Below are 21,479 nucleotides of genomic sequence, written 5' to 3' on the forward strand. Positions count from 1 at the left end.
TTTGGCGATGAACACTATAAAAAATGTTATCAGCCACTGATCTATATAATGTTCTCTATTATAGATCAGTGATCACAACAAAGTATGTAATAAACAGTAACCAACATTTCTTTCTTTAAAAGTATTGAATGAAATATAAACCAATATATATTTAATTCAATACATTTAAAGAGAGAAATTTGACAGCAGTGCAAAAACAATAACACTGAAAATCTTGGCAGATGGATCATAGTGCCATCTGGTTCACAAGTGAATCTTGATCAGCTACCTTTGAATCTGCACTTTTTGTGATAATAAACAAATCTCCATTCAAATCTGTCTAACCAGCTCACAAACAGGTCAGAATGAAACATTTTCCAAATCACAAATATATCTAATTCTCAAGAAGAACACCAAATAGGGTTAATGACCCCAGATCGTGACCACTTTTCTATTACTATATTTCCAAAAAATAGATTCAAAGTCACATTCTTCACCCTTTACAATATACATGTCACATAAAATAAAATAAAAAATACCAAAAAGTGGCATTGTATTGTACCATGGTGTTACCATCTGACCCATCACTGTTACTGCACTATAATGCCACAGTACTTTTTTGTGTGGGGTATATAATCTTCCTTCATTATATAGTTGCTACTTATATTTATATTAATATCCTACATATTTCTCTCTTCTTGTAGATTTATAGTGATTACACTAGAGATATCATAAAATAAATGATCATAAATATCATAAACTGATTTTTGTCTGGATATTAGGCTACTACAAACTTCTATAGTAATGATGTACAGTATTTATATTTTCCCATTGTAAACATTGCATTTTACATTCCATTGTTGGTTTGTTTACTCCTGGGCTTGGGTTCGTTGTTCTGTCACATCACTTAGCTTCTGTTGAGCTTCAGATGGTGAAAAGATAAACTTTACATAAGCTGCAGAATGTCCTGATAATCGTAGGAATACATTTTTCTGTCTATGATACCAGGCTGCCCTCTAATAGCAGTTCGTTGCCCTTATGTGAACTACACGTTTTGACCAACAGATTGTACCATTGTATAGTTTCAACAAATGCAGGCCTGACTCATATTATTGTGCCATATCTTCCTGACTAGCAGCTATGGAGTTTTGTCCTCTGTGGAAGACATCATTTTTTAACGATTTCTTTGTGATCTTACATGTCACAGTTCTAACTCTGGATGTCCTGTAAAGAGAAACCAAATGCTTGGAAGTTTCACTGTGATCACTCTCCTCGATCTAAATGTGTGACATTAATTTATTGATCAAATTTAACACCCTTATGGAAATATGATAACATTTTGTAATGATCATTTAAATCGGACAAATTTTTGGATTGTATTTAGCCTCTTGAGACCCTGTGGCCTCATATGAGGACATTATATTTTTGTGAATTTCTCTGAGTCTGTTCATGCCACAGTTTTAGATCTGGATGTCCTGTACAGAGCACATTCAGGGCTTTTCAGAGATACCAAATGATTGGATGTTTCACTCCCTCTCCTTGGTCATCAAAATGTCTGAAATTAATTTAGTGACACTCTTATAGAAATATGATAATATTTCTATAATATATTGTAGTTATCATTTAAATCTGTCTAATTTTTAAATTCTGTGTCATAAATCAACATCTCAGAAATATGTTATGGGGTTTCAAATCAAAATATGACTTTCTGTTACTAAACAGGACATTGATTTCATACATGTCCTCAGATGAGGACACCGGGACTAAACGCATGCTTATGACGCATTTTTGGAGACATAACAAATGAATAGAGAAAGAAATTATATTTCAATATTCTATGAAATATTATATATTATTATGAAAATCTTGACAATTATTACTCCCATTATTACACTTCTTTTTTCATTACATGTTGCCCCAAAAACACATTTATATGCAAATTAGATTTAGTTTATAGATACATTGTATATAATTAGAAAACCCATTAATGGTAATTTTACACACATTTTGCAGAAAGAAAAATGTTATACTGAATTATTCTGTTATACCATAGTTGAGAATCATCTTTATACAAAGTTTGGTAAAAAAAAAAAAAAAAGATCTTGAACATTAAAAATGTATTGGTGATTTAAAAAAATCTATTGTTTTTGCCTATGCATTTTCATTCATGTCTTTTCATTTTTTTTTTAGAAATTGAGTCCCGATGTCCTCTGCCGAGGACATAACATAACTTTATAAATGAAATGCATGAATGCAGAGCACAAGGCTGCACTGGGAAATCCTGTGTGCGATGCATGACATGCAATGTGCATCTGTGCTTGCAAAGTGAATGAAACTGCTTTGCAGCATTTCACATCATGATAGACCCACTGTCCTCACATGAGGACATCTTTTTTCTGGGAAAACTACTTCCTGTACAAAAACAAATTTTAGGTATTATACTTATTAGGTCCTACATATCCCAAAAAGCAAGAAAAATTATAAAATGCACAACAGGCAATCTCTCGGGTTTCAGGAGGTTAGTATAAATCAACATCATAATGTCATGTTGTTTAAAAAAATGACTTTCTGTCACAAAACAGGACAGCGATTTCATACATGTCCACTGTAGAGGACACCAGGACATATTACTATTATTAGACATTATTATGAAAATCTTGCCAGTTACTCCCATTCTTTTTTCAACATTACATTGTATATAACAGGAAAACCCAATATATACATATGTGTGTATGTTTATATACAGTAGTCACCATTGGAAGTGGACCAAAACCTTTCATCGAAGTTGTCCTAAAGCCTAAAACTAAAATGTGCTCTGAACTTTGATAAACTTTTTTGATCCACCTCAGATGTTGATTACTGTATAAATATAGAAAAGAAGTGGTATTATGGGTGAGGGTGAACGGAAATTACAGTTGGCAAATTGGTAAATGTTGCACGTGTTATGACGTTTGGATGCATTTTTGTGGGGAGAAGTGGATGGAAACCTCAGTGTGTGTGGGTGGGACACAGGATATCTATCCCACAGCACTCAACCATTAGCATCACACTCACATAAACATGAAAAATCTAATAGAACTGTTCCCTGGACATAAAGTAGTCCCTTTGTGTCAGTTATTGACTTTTACTCATTGGAAATTATTGATCACATTCTTTCCAGAGAAAGACAAACAGAGTAAATATGTGTGCAAGTGAATTCCACACACAGACATTATGAATATAAGATGAAAACTGTGGCTTGTTTCATGAATCCCTAAATGTGCAAGCAGTCTCTCCATTGATCAAAAAGTCTCTAGAGATTTTGAAAGGAAATCCTTTATGCAAACTGTATTTAAACTGTAAACTGCATTGCTGTTTTAATGTGCTTTAATGTGTTTTAAAGTTACAACTTATTGTTGAAGCCATTTCTGAATAAATATTCCACAGAATTAAAAAGATACGTATAGATATAGATTTTAAAATATTGCTTATTACTTATAAAGCCCTGAATGGTTTAGCACCTCAGTATTTGAATGAGCTCCTTTTACATTATACTCCTCTACGTCTGCTACGTTCTCAAAACTCAGGCAATTTGATAATACCTAGAATATCAAAATCAACTGCAGGCGGCAGATCCTTTTCCTATTTGGCTCCTAAACTCTGGAATAACCTACCTAACATTGTTCGGGAGGCAGACACACTCTTGCAGTTTAAATCTAGATTAAAGACCCATCTCTTTAACCTGGCATACACATAACATACTAATATGCTTTTAATATCCAAATCCGTTAAAGGATTTTTAGGCTGCATTAATTAGGTAAACCGGAACCGGAAACACTTCACATAACACCGTACTTTCTACATCATTAGAAGAATGGCATCTACGCTAATATTTGTCTGTTTCTCTCTTGTTCCGAGGTCACCGTGGCCACCAGATCCAGTCTGTGTCCAGATCAGAGGGTCACTGCAGTCACCCGGATCCAGGACGTATCCAGACCAGATGGTGGATCAGCACCTAGAAAGGACCTCTACTGCCCTGAAAGACAGCGGAGACCAGGACAACTAGAGCCCCAGATACAGATCCCCTGTAAAGACCTTGTCTCAGAGGAGCACCAGGACAAGACCACAGGAAACAGATGATTCTTCTGCACAATCTGACTTTGCTGCAGCCTGGAATTGAACTACTGGTTTTCGTCTGGTCAGAGGAGAACTGGCCCCCCAACTGAGCCTGGTTTCTCCCAAGGTTTTTTTCTCCATTCTGTCACAGATGGAGTTTCGGTTCCTTGCTGCTGTCGCCTCTGGCTTGCTTAGTTGGGGTCACTTCATCTACAGCGATATCATTGACATGATTGCAAATAAAAACAGACACTTTTTCAACTGAACAGAGATGACATAACTGAATTCAATGATGAACTGCCTTTAACTATCATTTTGCATTATTGAGACACTGTTTTCCAAATGAATGTTGTTCAGTGCTTGGCGCAATGTATTTTGTTTAAAGCACTATATAAATAAAGGTGATTGATACGTATAATAAAAGATATTTGCGATGTTTTAATCTTACAAATCATACAGAAAAGAATTGCTAGATATAAACTTGCAGTTCCAAGAAAAACTGGCAGAATTACAAGATATAAACTCTGTGACTTTTTTGTGGATTTACATCTCACAAGTCTGACTTTTTCTCAGAATTGCAAAATGTTGACTCAGAAGAACTGCAAGAAAAGTCTGTATTGTGAAGTAAATGGCAATTGTGAGAAAAAAAAGTTGAAATAAAATTAAGTGAAAAGTGAAATAAAATTACCTTTTTTATAGATTTTTTAATCCATGGCAAAAATGGGAATCCATGTTGGATTAGAGAGAAAAAATATTGTGTGCTAATATTTTATACATGTTTTATTGAGACAAAATACTGGATGTTGTGAAGTTATGACCTTATTTTTGGATTGTAGATTCTTTAGTTTTGCGAAGGAACCTTACTTTGTTTTAGTTCATTGACTATGATTTAGAGTACATTTGGACAATCCTTGGACTCCTTCCCGGCACAGTTTATTGGATATTGTAAAAATAAATGAAGTATATCTTGTTTTTAACCAGATTAAGACAGATGTGGTCTTCAGCACACAAAACTTAGTCAAGCTGAAGTACTGGAAAAGGGGTTTATCTGTGGTTTGCTGTTCTGAGACACTATAATGGATAGAAAAGCACTATAGACAGGATGTACACAGCCATTTAGCTGAGCTTTTATCTAAAGTGATGACTTTAAAAAAAACAACAACAACTATACAGTAGACAGTCAGTGGTAATCAAAACTATTTGGTTACCAACATTCTTTAAAATATCTTCTTTTGTATTCCACAGAAGTCATACAGGTTTGTAATGACATCATGGTGAATGTCATTCTTGGGTGAACTATCAAGAATTAAGGAAATGCACATGGGAGCATAAAAAAAATTCTACCTCATGACCATCCTTTAGAACTGACTGTAACAGCGACCACACACAAAGCCTCAAAGACCAACTAAAAGCTACTCTGCAGACCAAAAGCAGAGGTCATTTCCTCTATTTGGACTGGGTAAATTGAGCCTGTATATTAGGACTGGTAAATTTTGTGTGTATAGGCTCAGACAGCCGTAATTTGGCCATGATTCATCTGTTATCCTTTTGAAAACACAGATGGATATCAAGAAGGCCTCTATGGCCACCAAAAAGTCTTTATCAGATGCAGTCAGAACACTTGTTTGTATGAACGTGTTTTGTGACTATAAATTATGCATCTGTAGATCAGTTGGATATCAAATGTTTGTAGGTTGATGGGGCCATAGTCAATTCATGGGCTATCCCTGTAGAGATTATAATGCGTTCTAACTGCACCTCTTATGATGGAGATTGAAGAGGGAAATCTGTTTTCATAACTAACGATGTATTTTCCCTCGAGACCGTTTTAGTACTATCAGTCAGACATGGCTCATCTAAACCTGGAGTGTTTGTTAGTGCATGATCAGGTTATAAATCATTAAAAGGATTCACATGTAGTTTAAGAAAAAGGAGGAGAGAGAATTTAATAAAGAACAGAGATGAAAAGAAGAGAAAAGAATATGTGAGTCCACACATGATTTCAAGCTTGTATCATTGTGAGAAAAGCAAACAAAAACAAATCTCATAAAAGGCATAAAATATTATTTGGTGGGTGAAAATGCTCAAATATTTATGTGTATATTTATACGCAGGAAAACTAATGTAAAGACGAATATTGATAAAACATTTGCTAATTTAGTGGGTTTTGAATCCATCGCATAATACAATAGTCCAAAAATATATTATTAGTTATTACTTTGTTTTAATATACCCTGAGTGATGTTATTCTGTAAAATATTGAACAAAATTATGTAAAAAAAAAAAAAAGAAGATAATTGTGGTAATACATAAGTACCCAAATTACATCTAAAGGAATGGTTTACCCAAAAATGAAAATTTGCTGAAAATGTAAATGTTCAAGAGGTAGATGAGTTTGTTTCTTCATCAGAACAGATTTGGAGAAATTGGGATCCTCTGGACTGAATGGGTGCCGTCAGAATGAGAGTCCAAACAGCTGATAAAAACATCACAATAAATCCTAAAATAATACACATGACTCCAGTCCATAAGTTAACATCTGGTGAGCCAAAAAGCTGTGCGTTTGTAAAAAACAAATCCATCAAGGTGTTGTTTTTTCTTTTTTAACTGTTAACTGTTGCTTATTAAATAATAACGCTTCATCCAGTAAAAAAAAAATATTTCCCTGCTGTCATCTAACATCAAAATCCTCTGACATATTTGTTAAGAATAGTTTCCGCTTGTTAATGCTGATTGATCTGTACATATTTCTCTTCTCCATGGGACGACTTTATCTGTAGATATATTATTATATATATATTATTTTATTTTATTAATGGTTTGTATTTTATTTTGAAGGTATTTTAAGTGTACTATTCTTTTATAGATGATTCCTGACACATCTATGTAAAAGCTTCAAAAATTATATTTCAAACAGCTTTCGAAGACATGGATTTCGAAGAGGAAAATTTTTAAAAAGTGTAACTGAATTTATAAAGTAAAAGCTCTTTTGAAGAAGATACAGTTTCATCTGTCGACTGAGCGAGAGAGAGAGAGAGACAGAGTGAGAGAGAGACAGAGAAAGAGAGAGAAAGAGAGAGAGAGAGGGGAGGGTGATAAACCCTACAAACCAGATCCACCTCAAGAAAGAATTTTATCCCTTACTCTGCTCTTGCTCTCTCTCACACTTCAATTAATTTTCTCTCTCTTTTTCTGCCTGAGATGTCGTCTCTGTTGAGGGAGGAGATGGACAGAGTCTTGTTCAGACCGGAGGGACAAAACCTGGAGGAGTTTATAGAAATAGAGGAGCAACAGCAGGGGCGACATTTTCTCTGCGTTTCTAGTAAGAAAAAAAATTGACATTTTTTGCACAATTATTTTTAGTTATATAGACCGAATTATTTTAGAAAATGGATGAGATACTAAAATTCAATTTTTTTAAAAAATAAATAAATAAATAAATCTGTGAGTTCATCTGGGGACAGGGTCAGAAATTGTTTGTGAAGGAGGAAGAATGTAAAAAAAAAAAAACCTACAGACCTAAATTTGTTTGTGGTTGACATGGTTTGATGAAGCGGTGTAATAAAAATACAAAACCAATGTGTGTTTGGTTAGTAACTAAGGATAAAGAAGCTCAGATCTCAGTTGTCCTGTGTCGGAGAGTTAAGCATTCACGGACCAATAAGCTGCAGAAATATGGGCTGGAGGACAGTTATGAAAGAACAGAGACTTGGGCCCTGGAGGACCTGCTGATTCTGGACGGTAGAGATCCAGACACTGTGAGTAGAGTTTAGCATTCATCCTCCTCCAACTTCTGAATATACATGCTACTTTCAGTAACTGCTGTTCACATTATTAACGGTGCTGATGAGTTGTAATATAATAGGAAGCAGAAGCTCTTACTTTTCATTGAAAGATGTTTAGTTTGCATATCTCTGCTGTGTTAGGATGATCCCTGTTTCTTGATGCATTTCGACTCGGTGCGGTCCATCAGAGCAGTGAGCTGTGCTGCGAAATACACACTGGCCCGCTGTCTGCTGTCCCTGAGCAAGACACATCACCACACGGCACTAAAACTTAAGAACTATGACTGGACGTACATTCAGCCCACTGCAATGTATTCAGATCGTGGTGACTGTGTTGTCCTTGCGCAGATCTGTTTCTATGCCTTTAATCTGGTGTGTCTTTCATTGTGTCCTGTGCCTCTGGCATAGAGTCATTTTGATTAGTCTTCTCATTTGAGGAATTTCTTTTGAACTGGTCCTAAAACCTCAACTCTTGATGTTGACAATAAAAGTTCATTTAAGTGTAATCTATAATGCCCTTAGGGAGTGTACAAAGACCAAGCTTTGTGTTTTGAGCACTTAGCCATGCTTTGAGCACTTAGGCCTAGTGTACAGTAACTGTAACATAACTCCACAGTTTAGTGAAATCCAATTTGTGCTTGTGCAAAGGCAACGCAAAAGGGTGTTTCTGATGTGTAATCCTGTGACTTGAATATTAAGAGTGTGTATTTATTTAAAAGTGTTATAAATTGTGTGACATGTTTTGCATGTGTTTTAGCTGATTCATTAGCTAAGCTATACTAATATATTTAATCATTTCGAAAAGCGAAACTGTGAGACAAACTTGTGAATATTACAGCATACACTAATAACATTAATAATCTTGTCATCTGTTGAAACATCCAATGTTTTCTCGTTTCTTCTGCAGTGTGCTTTACTGAATTAAATACTGTGACATCCACGAGTTGTTTAAGCACAATTTTAATAAATTTAACCTATGGAAAATTTTACAAATATTTGTCACTGTGTGTAAGACATCTTTAATTGTTTGCATGCAAAATATTGTTGGTACGAAAGGATTTGCATCTTGTGATGCAATATTAAGGAAATGAATAACATATTTACGGCTAAATGTACAGCAACTTACCGATTAAGTATATAAATGGTAATAAAATATTTGAATTGTGATTAAAAGTTTTTATTTCGCAAAAAGAAACAGAGTTGGAGATAACAGAACTATCTAGCAAATATAGTTTACCGGTCATTACACAGAAATAGAATACCACGACTGCCCAAAATCAATTATTCCATTGAGACGAGAAATAAAATATCATATTAATATGATATAATATGTAACACGTTAAATTTGCACTACACTAACGTTTTGAATTGAGCCAAACCGCCATGCTGACGTCATAAGTGTCTCAATGTTTTGGGTCCATCAATTGGGTGGCTAAAAAAGTCGCCTGAATCAAAATAATATATTAATTTAACTTCAAATGGCAATGCCTTGTTTGTAATACACATGAATTCTTGCCAAATGAACTATCATTTTGTCTAAATATATTTAGGATTAAAGTGGATTAATTTGTTTGTAGTTTAACTAGTTACTTAAATCTGGTCATAAAGGCGCAGCGAAGACACACCTGGCGCCAAATTTCAAGTTTGGATGGTTGAACTGAAAGCAACGTCGACGTTCATTTTAGGTACTTACCTCGAAAACTATAGCAGCGTATAGCGGTTTTAGTTTATTTTACGCATACGGTGGTTTATCGAAATGTACATAAAGTCTATTGTACTAGAGGGCTTCAAGTCCTACGCCGAAAGAACGGAGATTAACGGATTTGATCCGTTTTTTAACGCCATCACCGGACTGAACGGTAGTGGGAAGTCAAACATACTGGACTCCATCTGCTTTCTGCTGGGGATAACTAATCTATCACAGGTCAGTTTGAATACATCAAATATCATATAACTCGTAGACGCATGTTTAAATCAGGCAGCTTTGTGATTGCAGATGGTTGTTTATTTTGTTCAACTGTTTTTGCTTATTTAATAAACGAAACGATTTTCGGATGTTCTGTTTTCTTAACCACTTGTATTACAAAAACAAAACGCTAAAACAAAAATAGTGTATAAATAACTTAAATCGGAATAGATGTTTTCAGTCTAATATGGATACAGAGCAATGATTAATTATGATAATGGCTTACGGAGTTTAAAATCTAAAATGTAATCCTGCTTGTTTTGGTTTTTCGACCTTTGTAGGTTCGTGCCACTAATCTCCAAGATCTGGTTTACAAAAATGGTCTGGCTGGAATCACCAAAGCAACTGTCTCCATCACCTTCGACAACTCCAACAAGAAACAGAGTCCACTGGGGTTTGAGACACATGATGAGATTACTATAACACGACAGGTATTCACCTTAATATCAGTGTCTGCTCCACTCTCCCTGATGGCTCGAGTTACACAGCTTGTGATGTAACCGTTTGTTGTGCAGGTGGTCATAGGTGGACGCAACAAGTACCTTATCAACGGCGTGAATGCAAACAACCTGCGAGTCCAGGATCTGTTTTGTTCAGTTGGCTTGAATGTCAACAACCCTCACTTTCTTATCATGCAGGTAACCACCATAATACACTGATTGAAAACTTTTCCGGTTATGTGGCCAGAAAATATTTTTTATAAAGGTATTGGATAATCATATTCTTAACAACCAAATTTTGATTTTAAAATGAGTGTGGACGGCTGTTTGCAACTTATTTAACAGTTTGTTTGTTGTCATAAATGCATAAATAGGGTTCATTTTGATTCCATTTAACATTTTTGGATTTTTACTTGGGTCATATGTAATTAGCTTTTTGTTCATATTACCTATCAACCCACCTCTATGTTTATTTCAGGGGAGAATCACCAAGGTCTTAAACATGAAGCCTCCTGAGGTGAGATGTTTGTCATTTGAATATACTTGGTTGTGATCTACTCACATTTTGATTGTAGTAATAAAGCTTCTGCAGTTTGATTAGCTCTTTGCAGGTGGATGAAATAATACAAACATTCAGTGTCATCAATGCAAGTTTTGGTGAAATTTTAAATAATTACACTGGTTTTTTTTTTATTCACAGATTCTGGCCATGATTGAGGAGGCGGCAGGTACCAGGATGTACGAATGCAAGAAGATCAGTGCTCAGAAAACTATTGAGAAGAAGGATGCAAAGCTGAAAGAGATTCAGACTGTAAGTACATTTATTTTCTTATTACCTTTTTATTTAAATCACCCAACAATCATCTTATGGAGACTTCATCTTTGGATGTTTTTGTGTGAAACAGATCCTGGATGAGGAGATCACCCCTGCTATGGAGAAACTGAAGGAGGTATGTGTTAAAAAAAATATAATAATAATTAGCTTATTTATAATTTATTTTATATGTGTATATTAGATTCATGCTTTTAGAATTTTTTTATACACCTTTTATGTAAATAATGAAGTTGTAAATTATTAATGAATCATGTATAATGGAGAGAGGCTATACATTATTGTGTGCCATTGGTTCTTTATATGCAGCTGTGAGCAGCATTTAGGTTTTTTCGTTTTCTAACAGCATCAGTTCCTTACTGTGGACCGAATACATATGACTTATACAAAATATACTTATCATCTTTGTCACATCCTGTCCATCTCCCTTGCTTCTCCTCAGGAACGTGCATCCTACCTGGAGTACCAGAAGCTCATGCGTGAAATCGAGCACTTGAGTCGACTGTATGTGGCGCACCTGTTTGTGTGCGCCGAGGAGACCAAGCTGAAGTCTACTGAACACCTGCAGGAGATGCAGAGCTCTATCGCACAGCTGCAGGAGAACATGAAGCAGAACGAGGCCAAAGTGAAGGAGCTGAGCGCCGAGATACAGGAGCTGGAGCGAATGAGGGACAAGGTAAGCAGCAGAGCAGGAAACAGGAGCAAGAAGCAAAAGTGTATTTGTTTGGTAACATTCATAGTGCAGTTTCAGCCTTTGAGGGATACTTAATTTGCTGTAATAGTTTCTACCTTTTTCTCCTTTCTTTCTTGTCAAGTGCTTTGTGACCACCTACATTAAACATGTAATGTGCATGTCAATAGCATATTATAATGTATAAATGTGAAATGCAAGCCACATGATATTTACACAGATTTTCAAAATGTTGGTTTTTAGATATATATATTAAACTGGAAAACTCTTTTGACAGCTCCAGGTTTTTATTTGTATTTTTGATCAAATAAATGCAGTCTTGTTGAGCATAAAAGACAAATACCTTTAATATTAAAAAAATCAAACCTAACCAACGTTTGTACAGGATTGGGTATTTACATAATCACATTGCAAAAGTAAACTTGCAATTTTATAGTTCATTTACCCAAAATGTATTTGTGTTTTTGTTTTTTGCTCTAAGAGGGCCACTTCAAGCTTAAACTTCAAATCTTTTATCAGCCCTGTATGAGAATCAACAAATGTTTATTAATACTTTTCTTCCAGTTATTTTTCTTGTGTTCTTGTTATCATGGTGTGTTACTTTGGCTGAATCCACTGGGTAGCTTTTTCAGTGTGAAAATGGCCTAACTGTTCTGTGTGCAGAAGAAAAAACTCTCTCTAATTTATCAGAAATGACTTTTTGAAGTCCAGAATCGGACCGCAGTCTGTTAAATGGTGTGGTGACCTAGCTATGATAGGTAGGGTTTCTTTTACCTGTACAGGTTGGTAATCATGTATTGGTCCTGTGGAGACTGAAGCTCTGTAATAGAGAGAGGAATGGTGGGTAATGAACTGGCAAAAGTATTAAAGCCTTTCTACGGGAATAAAAAAAAAAAAAAAAGTATGATGGAAATTGATACCTGTTCGAAAAGTGTGCGGTTGATTGATTAAATATTTCTGTCTCCTGTTGTATTCCATTAGCATGTCTCATTTCTGTGTCTGTCTCTCTAGGAGGTTGGGGGGGTTTTGAAGACTCTGGAAGAGACCTTGTCTGAAGCGCAGAGAGTGGACACAAAGGCCCAAAGCGCTCTGGACCTGAAGAAGCAAAATCTGAAAGATGAGACCAAGAAGAGACAAGATCTGGTCAAAAACATGGAGGAGGTATAACAGCAATAAAAACAACTTTTATTTGTGAAAGCTTGCAATAAAGTTACTAATAGATTTAATACACAAATTAATGAAACTTTTATAGAAATAATGATATAACTTAAAGAAAAGTATTCCTGTAGGGTTGTAAAGTATTTTGCTTATATTTCAAGATATTGCCAGAAATGTATGTCTTTTCATAAATGAACGAATGAATTTTACATAAATTAGTCATTTATTTACAATCATAATTAAATGTTAACTTTATTTGAACTAGGATAAGAAGATGATGTCAGCTAAAGAAGTGGAGGTTGCCAAGGCTGTGGATCGGCTGAAGGCCGTGCAGGAGGAAGGGCAGAAGGATGCTGAAGCGCTGGAGGCAGCTCAACAGCATTTTAAGGCAGTGTCAGCTGGTCTCTCTGCCAATGAAGATGGAGCTGAAGCCACACTTAGTGGCCAGATGATGACCTGCAAGAATGACATGAGTAAAGCTGAGACCGAGGCCAAACAGGTGACCTTTTTGACGTCTAACATCTGTCAATAAGTCCAGTAATCACAGTGATGTAGGACTGTTTGTCCAATGTATACTTTAAAAATGTTGTTCACTGTCCATACTGTTATTACTCAGATCAGTAATGTCTAAAAAAAAAAAAAAAAATACACTACCATTCAAAATGTATATATAATTTTTTTTGCAGATGATTTTATTGTCTACCAAGGTACTGTTTATTTGTTTAGCAACAATTGTTATAAAGAATTAGATTTGTTATACTTTGTTACAATTTATAATTACTACAGTCTTCAGCCATTACTTGATCCACAAGAAATCATTCTAATATTCTGATTTGGTGGTCAAGAAACATTTCTCATTATTATCAGCGTTAAAAACCATTGCTGTTTAATATTTATATTATATTATGTTATTCTTTTTTTTTTTTATGATTCTTTGATTTGAGAACAGAATTCGTTTGAAAAAAGTCCTTTGTAACATTATACATGTCTTTACTGTCAGTTAAGCAGTTTACTGCATACTTTTTATGTAAAAGTATGAGTTCAAAAACACTTTTGAAAGGTATTATGTTGGTAGATTTTATTCTATTTTATGGTGTTGTTTTTTGAAGACTGATTGTAAAGGTCTCTTCTGACTCTTAGGCTCAGATGAAACTGAAACATGCTCAACAGGAGCTGAAGACTAAGCAGGCTCAGGTCAAGAAGATGGACAGTGGCTACAAAAAAGACCAGGACTCATTTGAGGCTGTGAAGAAATGCATAGAAAAGCTACAAGCTGAAATGAAGAAACTCAACTATGAAGGTACTGAATACATTTAGAATGTGATTGTGGTTATTATAAATTGTTTTTTTTTTTTTTTTTTTTTTTTTTTTAAAGAAGATTGACTTGTGTGTTCAGATGGACGAGAGGAGCTTCTGATGGAGCAGAAGAGGCAGTGTTCACGGGACGTCAGTCAGCTCAGAGAAACCTACGAGTCCCTCGTGGGCCAGTTCCCCAACCTGCGCTTCGAGTACACGTGAGAACATGCAAACCATTTCCATTTAGACTCATTTCTTATGTGTTTTATACACTTCATTCATTGACTCCATTGGTACTATGCATGTATGTAGGGACCCAGAGAAGAATTGGGACCGCTGTAAGGTGAAAGGTTTGGTGGCAAATCTTTTCACTGTGACTGATGTGTCAAATGCTACAGCTCTGGAGGTGGTTGCTGGTGGTCGACTCTATAACATAGTGGTGGACAATGAGGTGAGTTTTACTTAATGAAACATTAAGGGGTCCTCAAACTTTTCTGAAAATAATTGTTTTGGTTTTAAACTTGTCTGTTTGCAGGTTACTGGGAAAAAGCTTCTGGAAAAGGGTGAACTGAGACGCAGATACACCATCATTCCTCTGAACAAAATCTCAGCACGTACCCTCAATGACAAAGTAGTGCGCACTGCCAAAAACTTGGTAAGAACTCAAGTTGTTGATTTGATTATGATATATTTTATTCTCAGTGGAATTCTATTTAAGGAAAGGATACCCATGTATTTTGTGTTGCAGGTTGGGCCAGATAACGTGCACACCGCTCTGTCGTTGGTAGGTTATGAATCGGAGCTGAGGAAGGCCATGGAGTATGTTTTTGGAACTACGCTAGTCTGTGACAGTTTGGACAATGCTAAAAAAGTTGCCTTTGACAAAGGTGTGAGCACCAAAACTGTTACGCTGGGAGGAGACGTGTTTGATCCTCAGGGAACATTGACTGGAGGTTAGTATGTGGTTATAACTGCACAATATATAGAGCCTCACAAAAGTATTCAGACCCATTATCAATTCTCAGTTTACTAGTTTATTGCTCAGACTTGTTCTGAGATGTAATTTCATCAATCTGATGTAATCAGATTCTTATTAAATTCTGATTGCTATATTACAAATAATGTTTTGAGAATGTTGGACAAATTATAAGGGGGAAAAATCTTTATAATACAATATGATATTGTGTGAAAATACCTTTCTACTATATTCTCCCAAGAAAACCTTTTTTCCCCTTTTATTACTGTTAAATGTTTATTTATATATTTCTTTGTACTCTTGTCACTTTTATTACTTTAATTTGTCATCTTATTTCACATAGTTGCCAGTTAGTTTTTCATCTTTTTTTACCTTTTATTATGATAGATAGATAAGTTTTTGGGTTTAACACAGCATTCAATCTACACAAAATAGCACAGAGCAATTAAAACTTTTTAAGTGTTAGAGTGCAGTATGTTATAGATTCAACTGAACTGTGATGATTTACATTTATATAACATGCATTTGGCTAATTCTTTATTACACTATTTGCTAATATATATAGAACTTGTCAGTTTATGCATATCCTGGGAATGGACCCATTTGCTTTTTGAGCTACAGGAACCATAGATATATCTTTGCAATCTGTACTGTGTCCTTTAGACTAGCCCCCCAATTTACCAATCTGATTAATGATACCTGTGGGCATTTTATCCAGAAGGCAGATGAGTTTTTGATCTCAATACATTTACAGGGGACAGTAGAACATTGTGTTCTCTAATAACTTTTACCTGTGTGTGTGTGCGTGTAGGTGCACGTGCTCAGACGGCCTCTGTTTTGTCTAAATTGGCTGAGGTGAAGGACATCCAGGACAGTCTGAGGGCTAAAGAGGCAGAACTCACCGCGGTAGAGTCTGAGCTCAGCAGCCTCAAGGGAACAGCTGAGAAGTGAGTCTCTGTCCAAAATACAACTTCTCAAAATCCTCACTGACCAATCAGAACAAAAGCACAAGGCAGAAGACTGAAATTTTGCTGCTCTCTTTTAGATATCGTCAGCTGAAGCAGCAGTTGGACCTGAAGACTGAAGAGGCCCGGATCCTGGAGACCAAACTTCAGCAGAGCTCCTTCCACAAACAACAAGAGGAGCTGGAGAACCTGCGCAAGACCATCGGTACATGCAAATACCACTCTTTGACAAAATGCTGTTGGTTTTCTTTCTGAAAGTGGTGCTCTCTATAAGAGCTGCAATAAACACACTACTATGCCGTATAGGTTATTTCTGGTTTTGCTGGTCTTTAAACTATTGGGGTGTTCTGTTTCTTTAGAGGAGTGTGAGGAAACTCTGCAGAAGACAAAGGAGGTTCAGAAGAAGGCAGAAGAGAAGTACAAAGTTCTGGAGAACAAGATGAAGAATGCAGAGGCAGAGAGAGAGAAAGAACTGAAAGCAGCTCAGCAGAAACTCAACCAGGCCAAGAGCAAAGCAGATGCTTACAACAAGAGACTGAAAGAGAAACAGCAGGTACTTTGTCATTACGATGCAATGTATCAGGTCTAGACTGACAAAGTTACACTGTGTTTACAATGATTAGCAACCCTCTACATTGCGAGTAAATCACTCGCTTATGCGACTCAATTTTAATCTGTTCGACTAAATTGTCTATTATTAGCCATTGGCTAATAAATTCTTAATTTTACTCGCCAATGTGTGTGTTCAAGGCTATTATAAGATTAGCACATTTTCACTCGCTGAACACTGACTGAGCACTTCAGAGTTCTGCTCTCCATCAAGCGATCTGTACTTTTCAGTTCATCTCAATGGATGCACAGTGCACCTGTATTTGACGCTCTGTAAACTCTGTGTGAAGAAGGGGCACGACTCGCCGTCACTTTACTGATAGCACTTCTCACACATGCACAGAGAGAGAGCAAGAGTCTTAACATGCTGAATCGACGCGCTATATATATATATATATATATATTTGTTGTATTTTCCTGTCAAAATAATGGAGTTCTTTTAGAATTATTCAACTTTTTCGAACAAGCAGAAGATATGCAGGTTTCTCCGGTAGTGTGCGGAGCTAATGCACAAATGGCATTTAATTGGCTGCTGCTCATCTATTACCATTCCTGTTTTGATTTCAGCAAATCAGTTGGACCGAACACAGACATCGTGATAAATATTCATGAGCCCAGCAGCTCATCAATCCATAGTGCAGAATTAGTAGTAGTATTATCTTTTAATAATAATTAATGATCTATAATTTTTTTTTTTTTTTTTTTTACCAAAACCCTCAATGACCAAATATATCACCACCAGTCTTAAGTTCAGTTAAAATGCCCAATATGAATTCATACATGGTTACCAAGTTTTAGTTCTAATCACTGAAGCTCTATCATTAAATAGTGCTTCATACCATTATATAATGCTTGACTGACTGATTAAAAAGCTAAGATTTAAGAAGCCGTGCCATTTTACAAAGATAAGCTGATTGGAATCGTGTGTGTGTGTGTGTGTGTGTGTGTGTAAAATAGTATATCAGTCTTGCAAGTAAACTAAAAACTTTACTAGCCAATGGCGATTATATTGCCAAGGTGTGCGTAGAGGGTTGATTAGGGCCTTTTGCACCGCAGGACCCTTTTCATACTACCAGAACTAAATGTGGAACTACCCACATTTGGGCGTTTTGGCACCGGACTGGCTTTTTCGAGAACCAAATTAGCTCCTACTCCAGAGCAGGGTCTAACCAGTACTACCTGTGATGTAAATAGACATCGATTGGCCAGATGTGCTTGAAAACGCCCTCACTCGCCATTATTTAAAATGCTGTGTAAACATACATAAATTCACGTGTAAACGTGAATTTATTTCGCAAGTATGATGAACATCCATAAATGGGCTGAGGTTGAAGTACAGGCATTTGTAGCAAGTTTAGCATTGGCAGTCAATTGCTTTACGTATGCGTCAACATTCCATTCCTGTTGTTAACGTTGTTCTATGTTAACTTTGTTGAACGCCACGCACAAATTACATCGCTGTCAATCAGCTTATGTGACGTCCTAATACACACTGTCAGTGCAAATGCAACCCTTTAAATGGTACTTTCTTTCTGTAGGAGGCAGATGCATTAGCTCTGGAGTTGGAGGAACTGAAAAGAGAACAGGCTGGATATGAGCAACAGATTCAAGCTGTAGATGAAGCTTTGAAAGCCATACAGGAGCAGATCGACACCATGACCACCGAGGTTTTGGCCAATAAGGTACAGAGACAACCTCTTTAATACACCCTTAAAATGAAGATTCTGTTCTCTTTTTACTTTCCTGTCATTCCAAACCTTTATGACTTTCTTCTGTAAAGCACAAAAGATATTTTAAGATGTTGGTAATTAAAACAGTTTTGGTTCCCTTTGACAATGGAATTCATTTCAGGACCAAATCTTCAAAAAATCTTGTTGTGTTTCTCAAAACAAAAAGTCATACAGTCTTGGAATGCCATAGTGTTGCATAAAAGTGATGCTTTTAGTGCCATAAATGGTAACTGTCGCTCTGTGTGTTTAGGAAGCAGTGCGTGCCGCACAGGAGCAGCTGTCCCAGCAGAAGAAGGTGATTCTCGGACAGGAGAGAGAGATTAAAGGAAAGACCGGAGAAGCAAACCACCTACGAGAACAAAACAATGATGCTCAGCTCAAAATCAAAGAGCTGGAGCACAACATCAGCAAACACAAGAAAGACAGCGCTGATGCCACTGCCAAGGTCAGAGGAAATTAATGCGGTCATTAGAGACTGGAGTATTGTAGATTAGACTCTCTAATGTTTACGTTCGTTTAGGTGGCCCGCATGTTAGCTGAAAATGACTGGATCTCCTCTGAGAAGCATCTCTTCGGCCAGCCCAACACTGCCTACGACTTTAAGACCAACAATCCCAAAGAGGCTGGACAGAGGTTGAAGAGACTCGAGGAGACTAAAGACAAGCTGGAGAGAAATGTCAACCGCAGGGCCATGAACATGCTCAGTGAGGCTGAGGAAAGGGTACGTTGATCTCTTTAAGTGACCGTGCTGTTAAAAATGTTATTACACAATAGATGAGAGTAAAAGAGCGTTAATCTTGGGAAACTTGTGTTATGTTTGCTTTTGACATTTTTCTGGACAATTGAATGTCCTCACAGTACTCTTTTCAAAAGCATTTGTATTAAAATAATTTTGTGGTTTTACAAATGTCTTCACAGTCACTTAAATCTTATCGACTAACCCCAAAATTTTGAATGATTGTGTGTTTATTTTATTATTATTTATTTATTTGTGCCTTGCATGTTTTTGTGAGATTTGGACCAGTTTCTGCTTTATTAGTTTATTATTAGTGGTATCTATTTACTTATTTATTGGTAATGATAATAGCATTTTCTATGATAAATAATTTATTATTAGTAGTAGTAAAATGTAATAACACTGTCTGCCTTCTTTTAGTACAATGATCTGAAGAAGAAAAAGAGAATTGTTGAGAATGATAAAGCCAAAATCTTGGAAACTATTGAAGAGTTGGACCAGAAGAAGAATGAGGCTCTCAATGTGGCGTGGCAGAAGGTAAAATAAACCACCCATGACCCATTCATTTTTTTTACAATTACAACTAGTAAGAAAAAGGTCACACTCTTGATCAATCTGGTTCAGTAAAATGTGTGTGATTGCAGGTGAATAAAGATTTTGGCTCCATATTCTCCACGTTGTTGCCTGGGGCAAATGCACGTTTGGCTCCTCCTGAGGGATGTGGTGTCCTGGACGGGTTGGAGTTTAAAGTGGCTCTAGGGAAAACCTGGAAAGAGAACCTGACAGAGCTCAGCGGGGGTCAAAGGTCAGCTTTTGCCAACTCTTTTGCTAAAAGTTGCATATCGCTATTTCCTAAAATCAATAACCATTTTGGTTATGGCCCTCCAAGCCAACATTTGTAGGCTACAGTTCCTTTAGAGCAGAAGATTGTGGACTGGTTACTGCCTATTTCCCTGTACATGTGCAGTCCATTGACCATCTGATGGCTTTGTGTGTTTCAGGTCTCTGGTGGCACTCTCTCTGATTTTAGCAATGCTGTTGTTCAAACCTGCTCCCATTTACATCCTGGATGAAGTGGATGCCGCTCTTGATCTCTCACATACACAAAACATCGGACAGATGCTGAGGACACACTTCACACACTCACAGGTAATTCATTCATTTTGACATTTGTTTTTGACTATATGGCAATTTTCCAGTGTTTCATTAACTTGTTTTTATTTTATTTTTTTGTTGCAGTTTGTTGTGGTGTCTCTAAAAGATGGAATGTTCACCAATGCAAACGTTCTCTTCAAGACCAAATTTGTGGATGGCATCTCCGCAGTCACTCGCACAGCGCAAACACACGAGGGAAAGGTTTTGACCCAGCGCACTCAGGAGAAAGCCAGGGACAAACGGCAGCGACAGATACTGGCTAGTTAAACACACTTCCTATATTGCACAAATATACAGATAGAAGCCAGATATATTAAGCTTTTATTACTTTCAGCTGAGAAAATGAAATGGTATATTTAAAATTGTTAGTATTAAAAGCTTTTTGTACGCATCAGATTTGTGCAACTAATGCATGTAGAATTGCTCTGTAAATCAGCATTTTCCATGGCCTATTTTAAAATGCTGTTGCACTCACAAATGTTCTCCACATTATTGACATTATGGAGTGTAGTTGCTCTACTACTTTTTAAGCCTTTGAGTCTGTTTTCTCTTTCTGTGCAATGTGTTTCAGTTTATTTGTTTGTAGAATTACCTTTTTGTCTTTTCAAACTTTGCAAGCTGGTTTTATATAAATAAAATTTGTCAAAATAAAAATGATAGTGGTTTCAGAAATTGTCAAGATGACATCCAGCCCTAATGAACATTTAAGAAACGAGCTGAAAAATGCTGATTTGATATTTGATAAAGTGTATTTTTGCCGTTAAATGTAACTGGGTGTTACATAAACACTGAACGATGTCATAGAATAGTTATTTATTGCCATTATCTTGAGGCGCATATATATAACAATTTAAAAAAAATTGTTTAGTATGAAAATATTTGAGCCAAGTATTAACTATAAAGCTCTATAGATATATCCAGTATGCACAAATAATGGAAATTAATGTCAATATGTAGAACTTTGTAATAAGTAGTGTAATTTTTATTTTCCTATTTTCTGTCTATGGAGGTAGACCTGAATGCCAGAGGGCAGTCAACTGAAAAAAAGGGATGTGGTTTAAGCACA

The 21,479-nt window shown here is 36.2% G+C and overlaps 2 protein-coding genes across 2 annotated transcripts; both read left to right on the top strand.

Moving 5' to 3' along the window:
* The first annotated feature begins 7,246 nt into the window (after positions 1-7,246).
* Positions 7,247-8,786, top strand: exoc1l (exocyst complex component 1 like). Its single transcript, XM_026204945.1, has 3 exons — positions 7,247-7,396; positions 7,669-7,832; positions 8,001-8,786. Exons 1-3 carry the CDS (start codon positions 7,276-7,278, stop codon positions 8,265-8,267), a joined length of 552 nt encoding a protein of 183 aa, XP_026060730.1. The 5' UTR covers positions 7,247-7,275; the 3' UTR covers positions 8,268-8,786.
* A 699-nt stretch (positions 8,787-9,485) lies between these two features.
* Positions 9,486-21,203, top strand: LOC113044206 (structural maintenance of chromosomes protein 2-like). Its single transcript, XM_026203965.1, has 24 exons — positions 9,486-9,783; positions 10,107-10,256; positions 10,341-10,463; positions 10,744-10,782; positions 10,966-11,076; positions 11,171-11,215; positions 11,540-11,773; positions 12,800-12,949; positions 13,212-13,445; positions 14,087-14,246; positions 14,343-14,460; positions 14,555-14,693; positions 14,778-14,897; positions 14,991-15,195; positions 16,030-16,165; positions 16,264-16,388; positions 16,543-16,736; positions 18,331-18,474; positions 18,773-18,967; positions 19,043-19,243; positions 19,679-19,795; positions 19,903-20,063; positions 20,260-20,407; positions 20,498-21,203. The coding sequence occupies exons 1-24, from the start codon at positions 9,616-9,618 to the stop codon at positions 20,678-20,680; spliced, it is 3,600 nt and encodes a 1,199-aa protein (XP_026059750.1). The 5' UTR covers positions 9,486-9,615; the 3' UTR covers positions 20,681-21,203.
* Positions 21,204-21,479: the final 276 nt, after the last annotated feature.

Source organism: Carassius auratus, chromosome 26, assembly GCF_003368295.1.
Source record: "Carassius auratus strain Wakin chromosome 26, ASM336829v1, whole genome shotgun sequence".
In the NCBI taxonomy this organism is placed as follows: Eukaryota; Metazoa; Chordata; class Actinopteri; order Cypriniformes; family Cyprinidae; genus Carassius; species Carassius auratus.

Coding starts and splice junctions, on each gene's coding strand:
- exoc1l (XM_026204945.1), top strand. CDS start 7,276: ATGTCGTCTCTGTTGAGGGAGGAGATGGACAGAGTCTTGTTCAGACCG. Junction 7,397..7,668: donor ACATTTTCTCTGCGTTTCTA/GTAAGAAAAAAA, acceptor GTGTTTGGTTAG/TAACTAAGGATAAAGAAGCT. Junction 7,833..8,000: donor ACGGTAGAGATCCAGACACT/GTGAGTAGAGTT, acceptor CTGCTGTGTTAG/GATGATCCCTGTTTCTTGAT.
- LOC113044206 (XM_026203965.1), top strand. CDS start 9,616: ATGTACATAAAGTCTATTGTACTAGAGGGCTTCAAGTCCTACGCCGAA. Junction 11,216..11,539: donor CTATGGAGAAACTGAAGGAG/GTATGTGTTAAA, acceptor GCTTCTCCTCAG/GAACGTGCATCCTACCTGGA. Junction 15,196..16,029: donor TCAGGGAACATTGACTGGAG/GTTAGTATGTGG, acceptor GTGTGCGTGTAG/GTGCACGTGCTCAGACGGCC.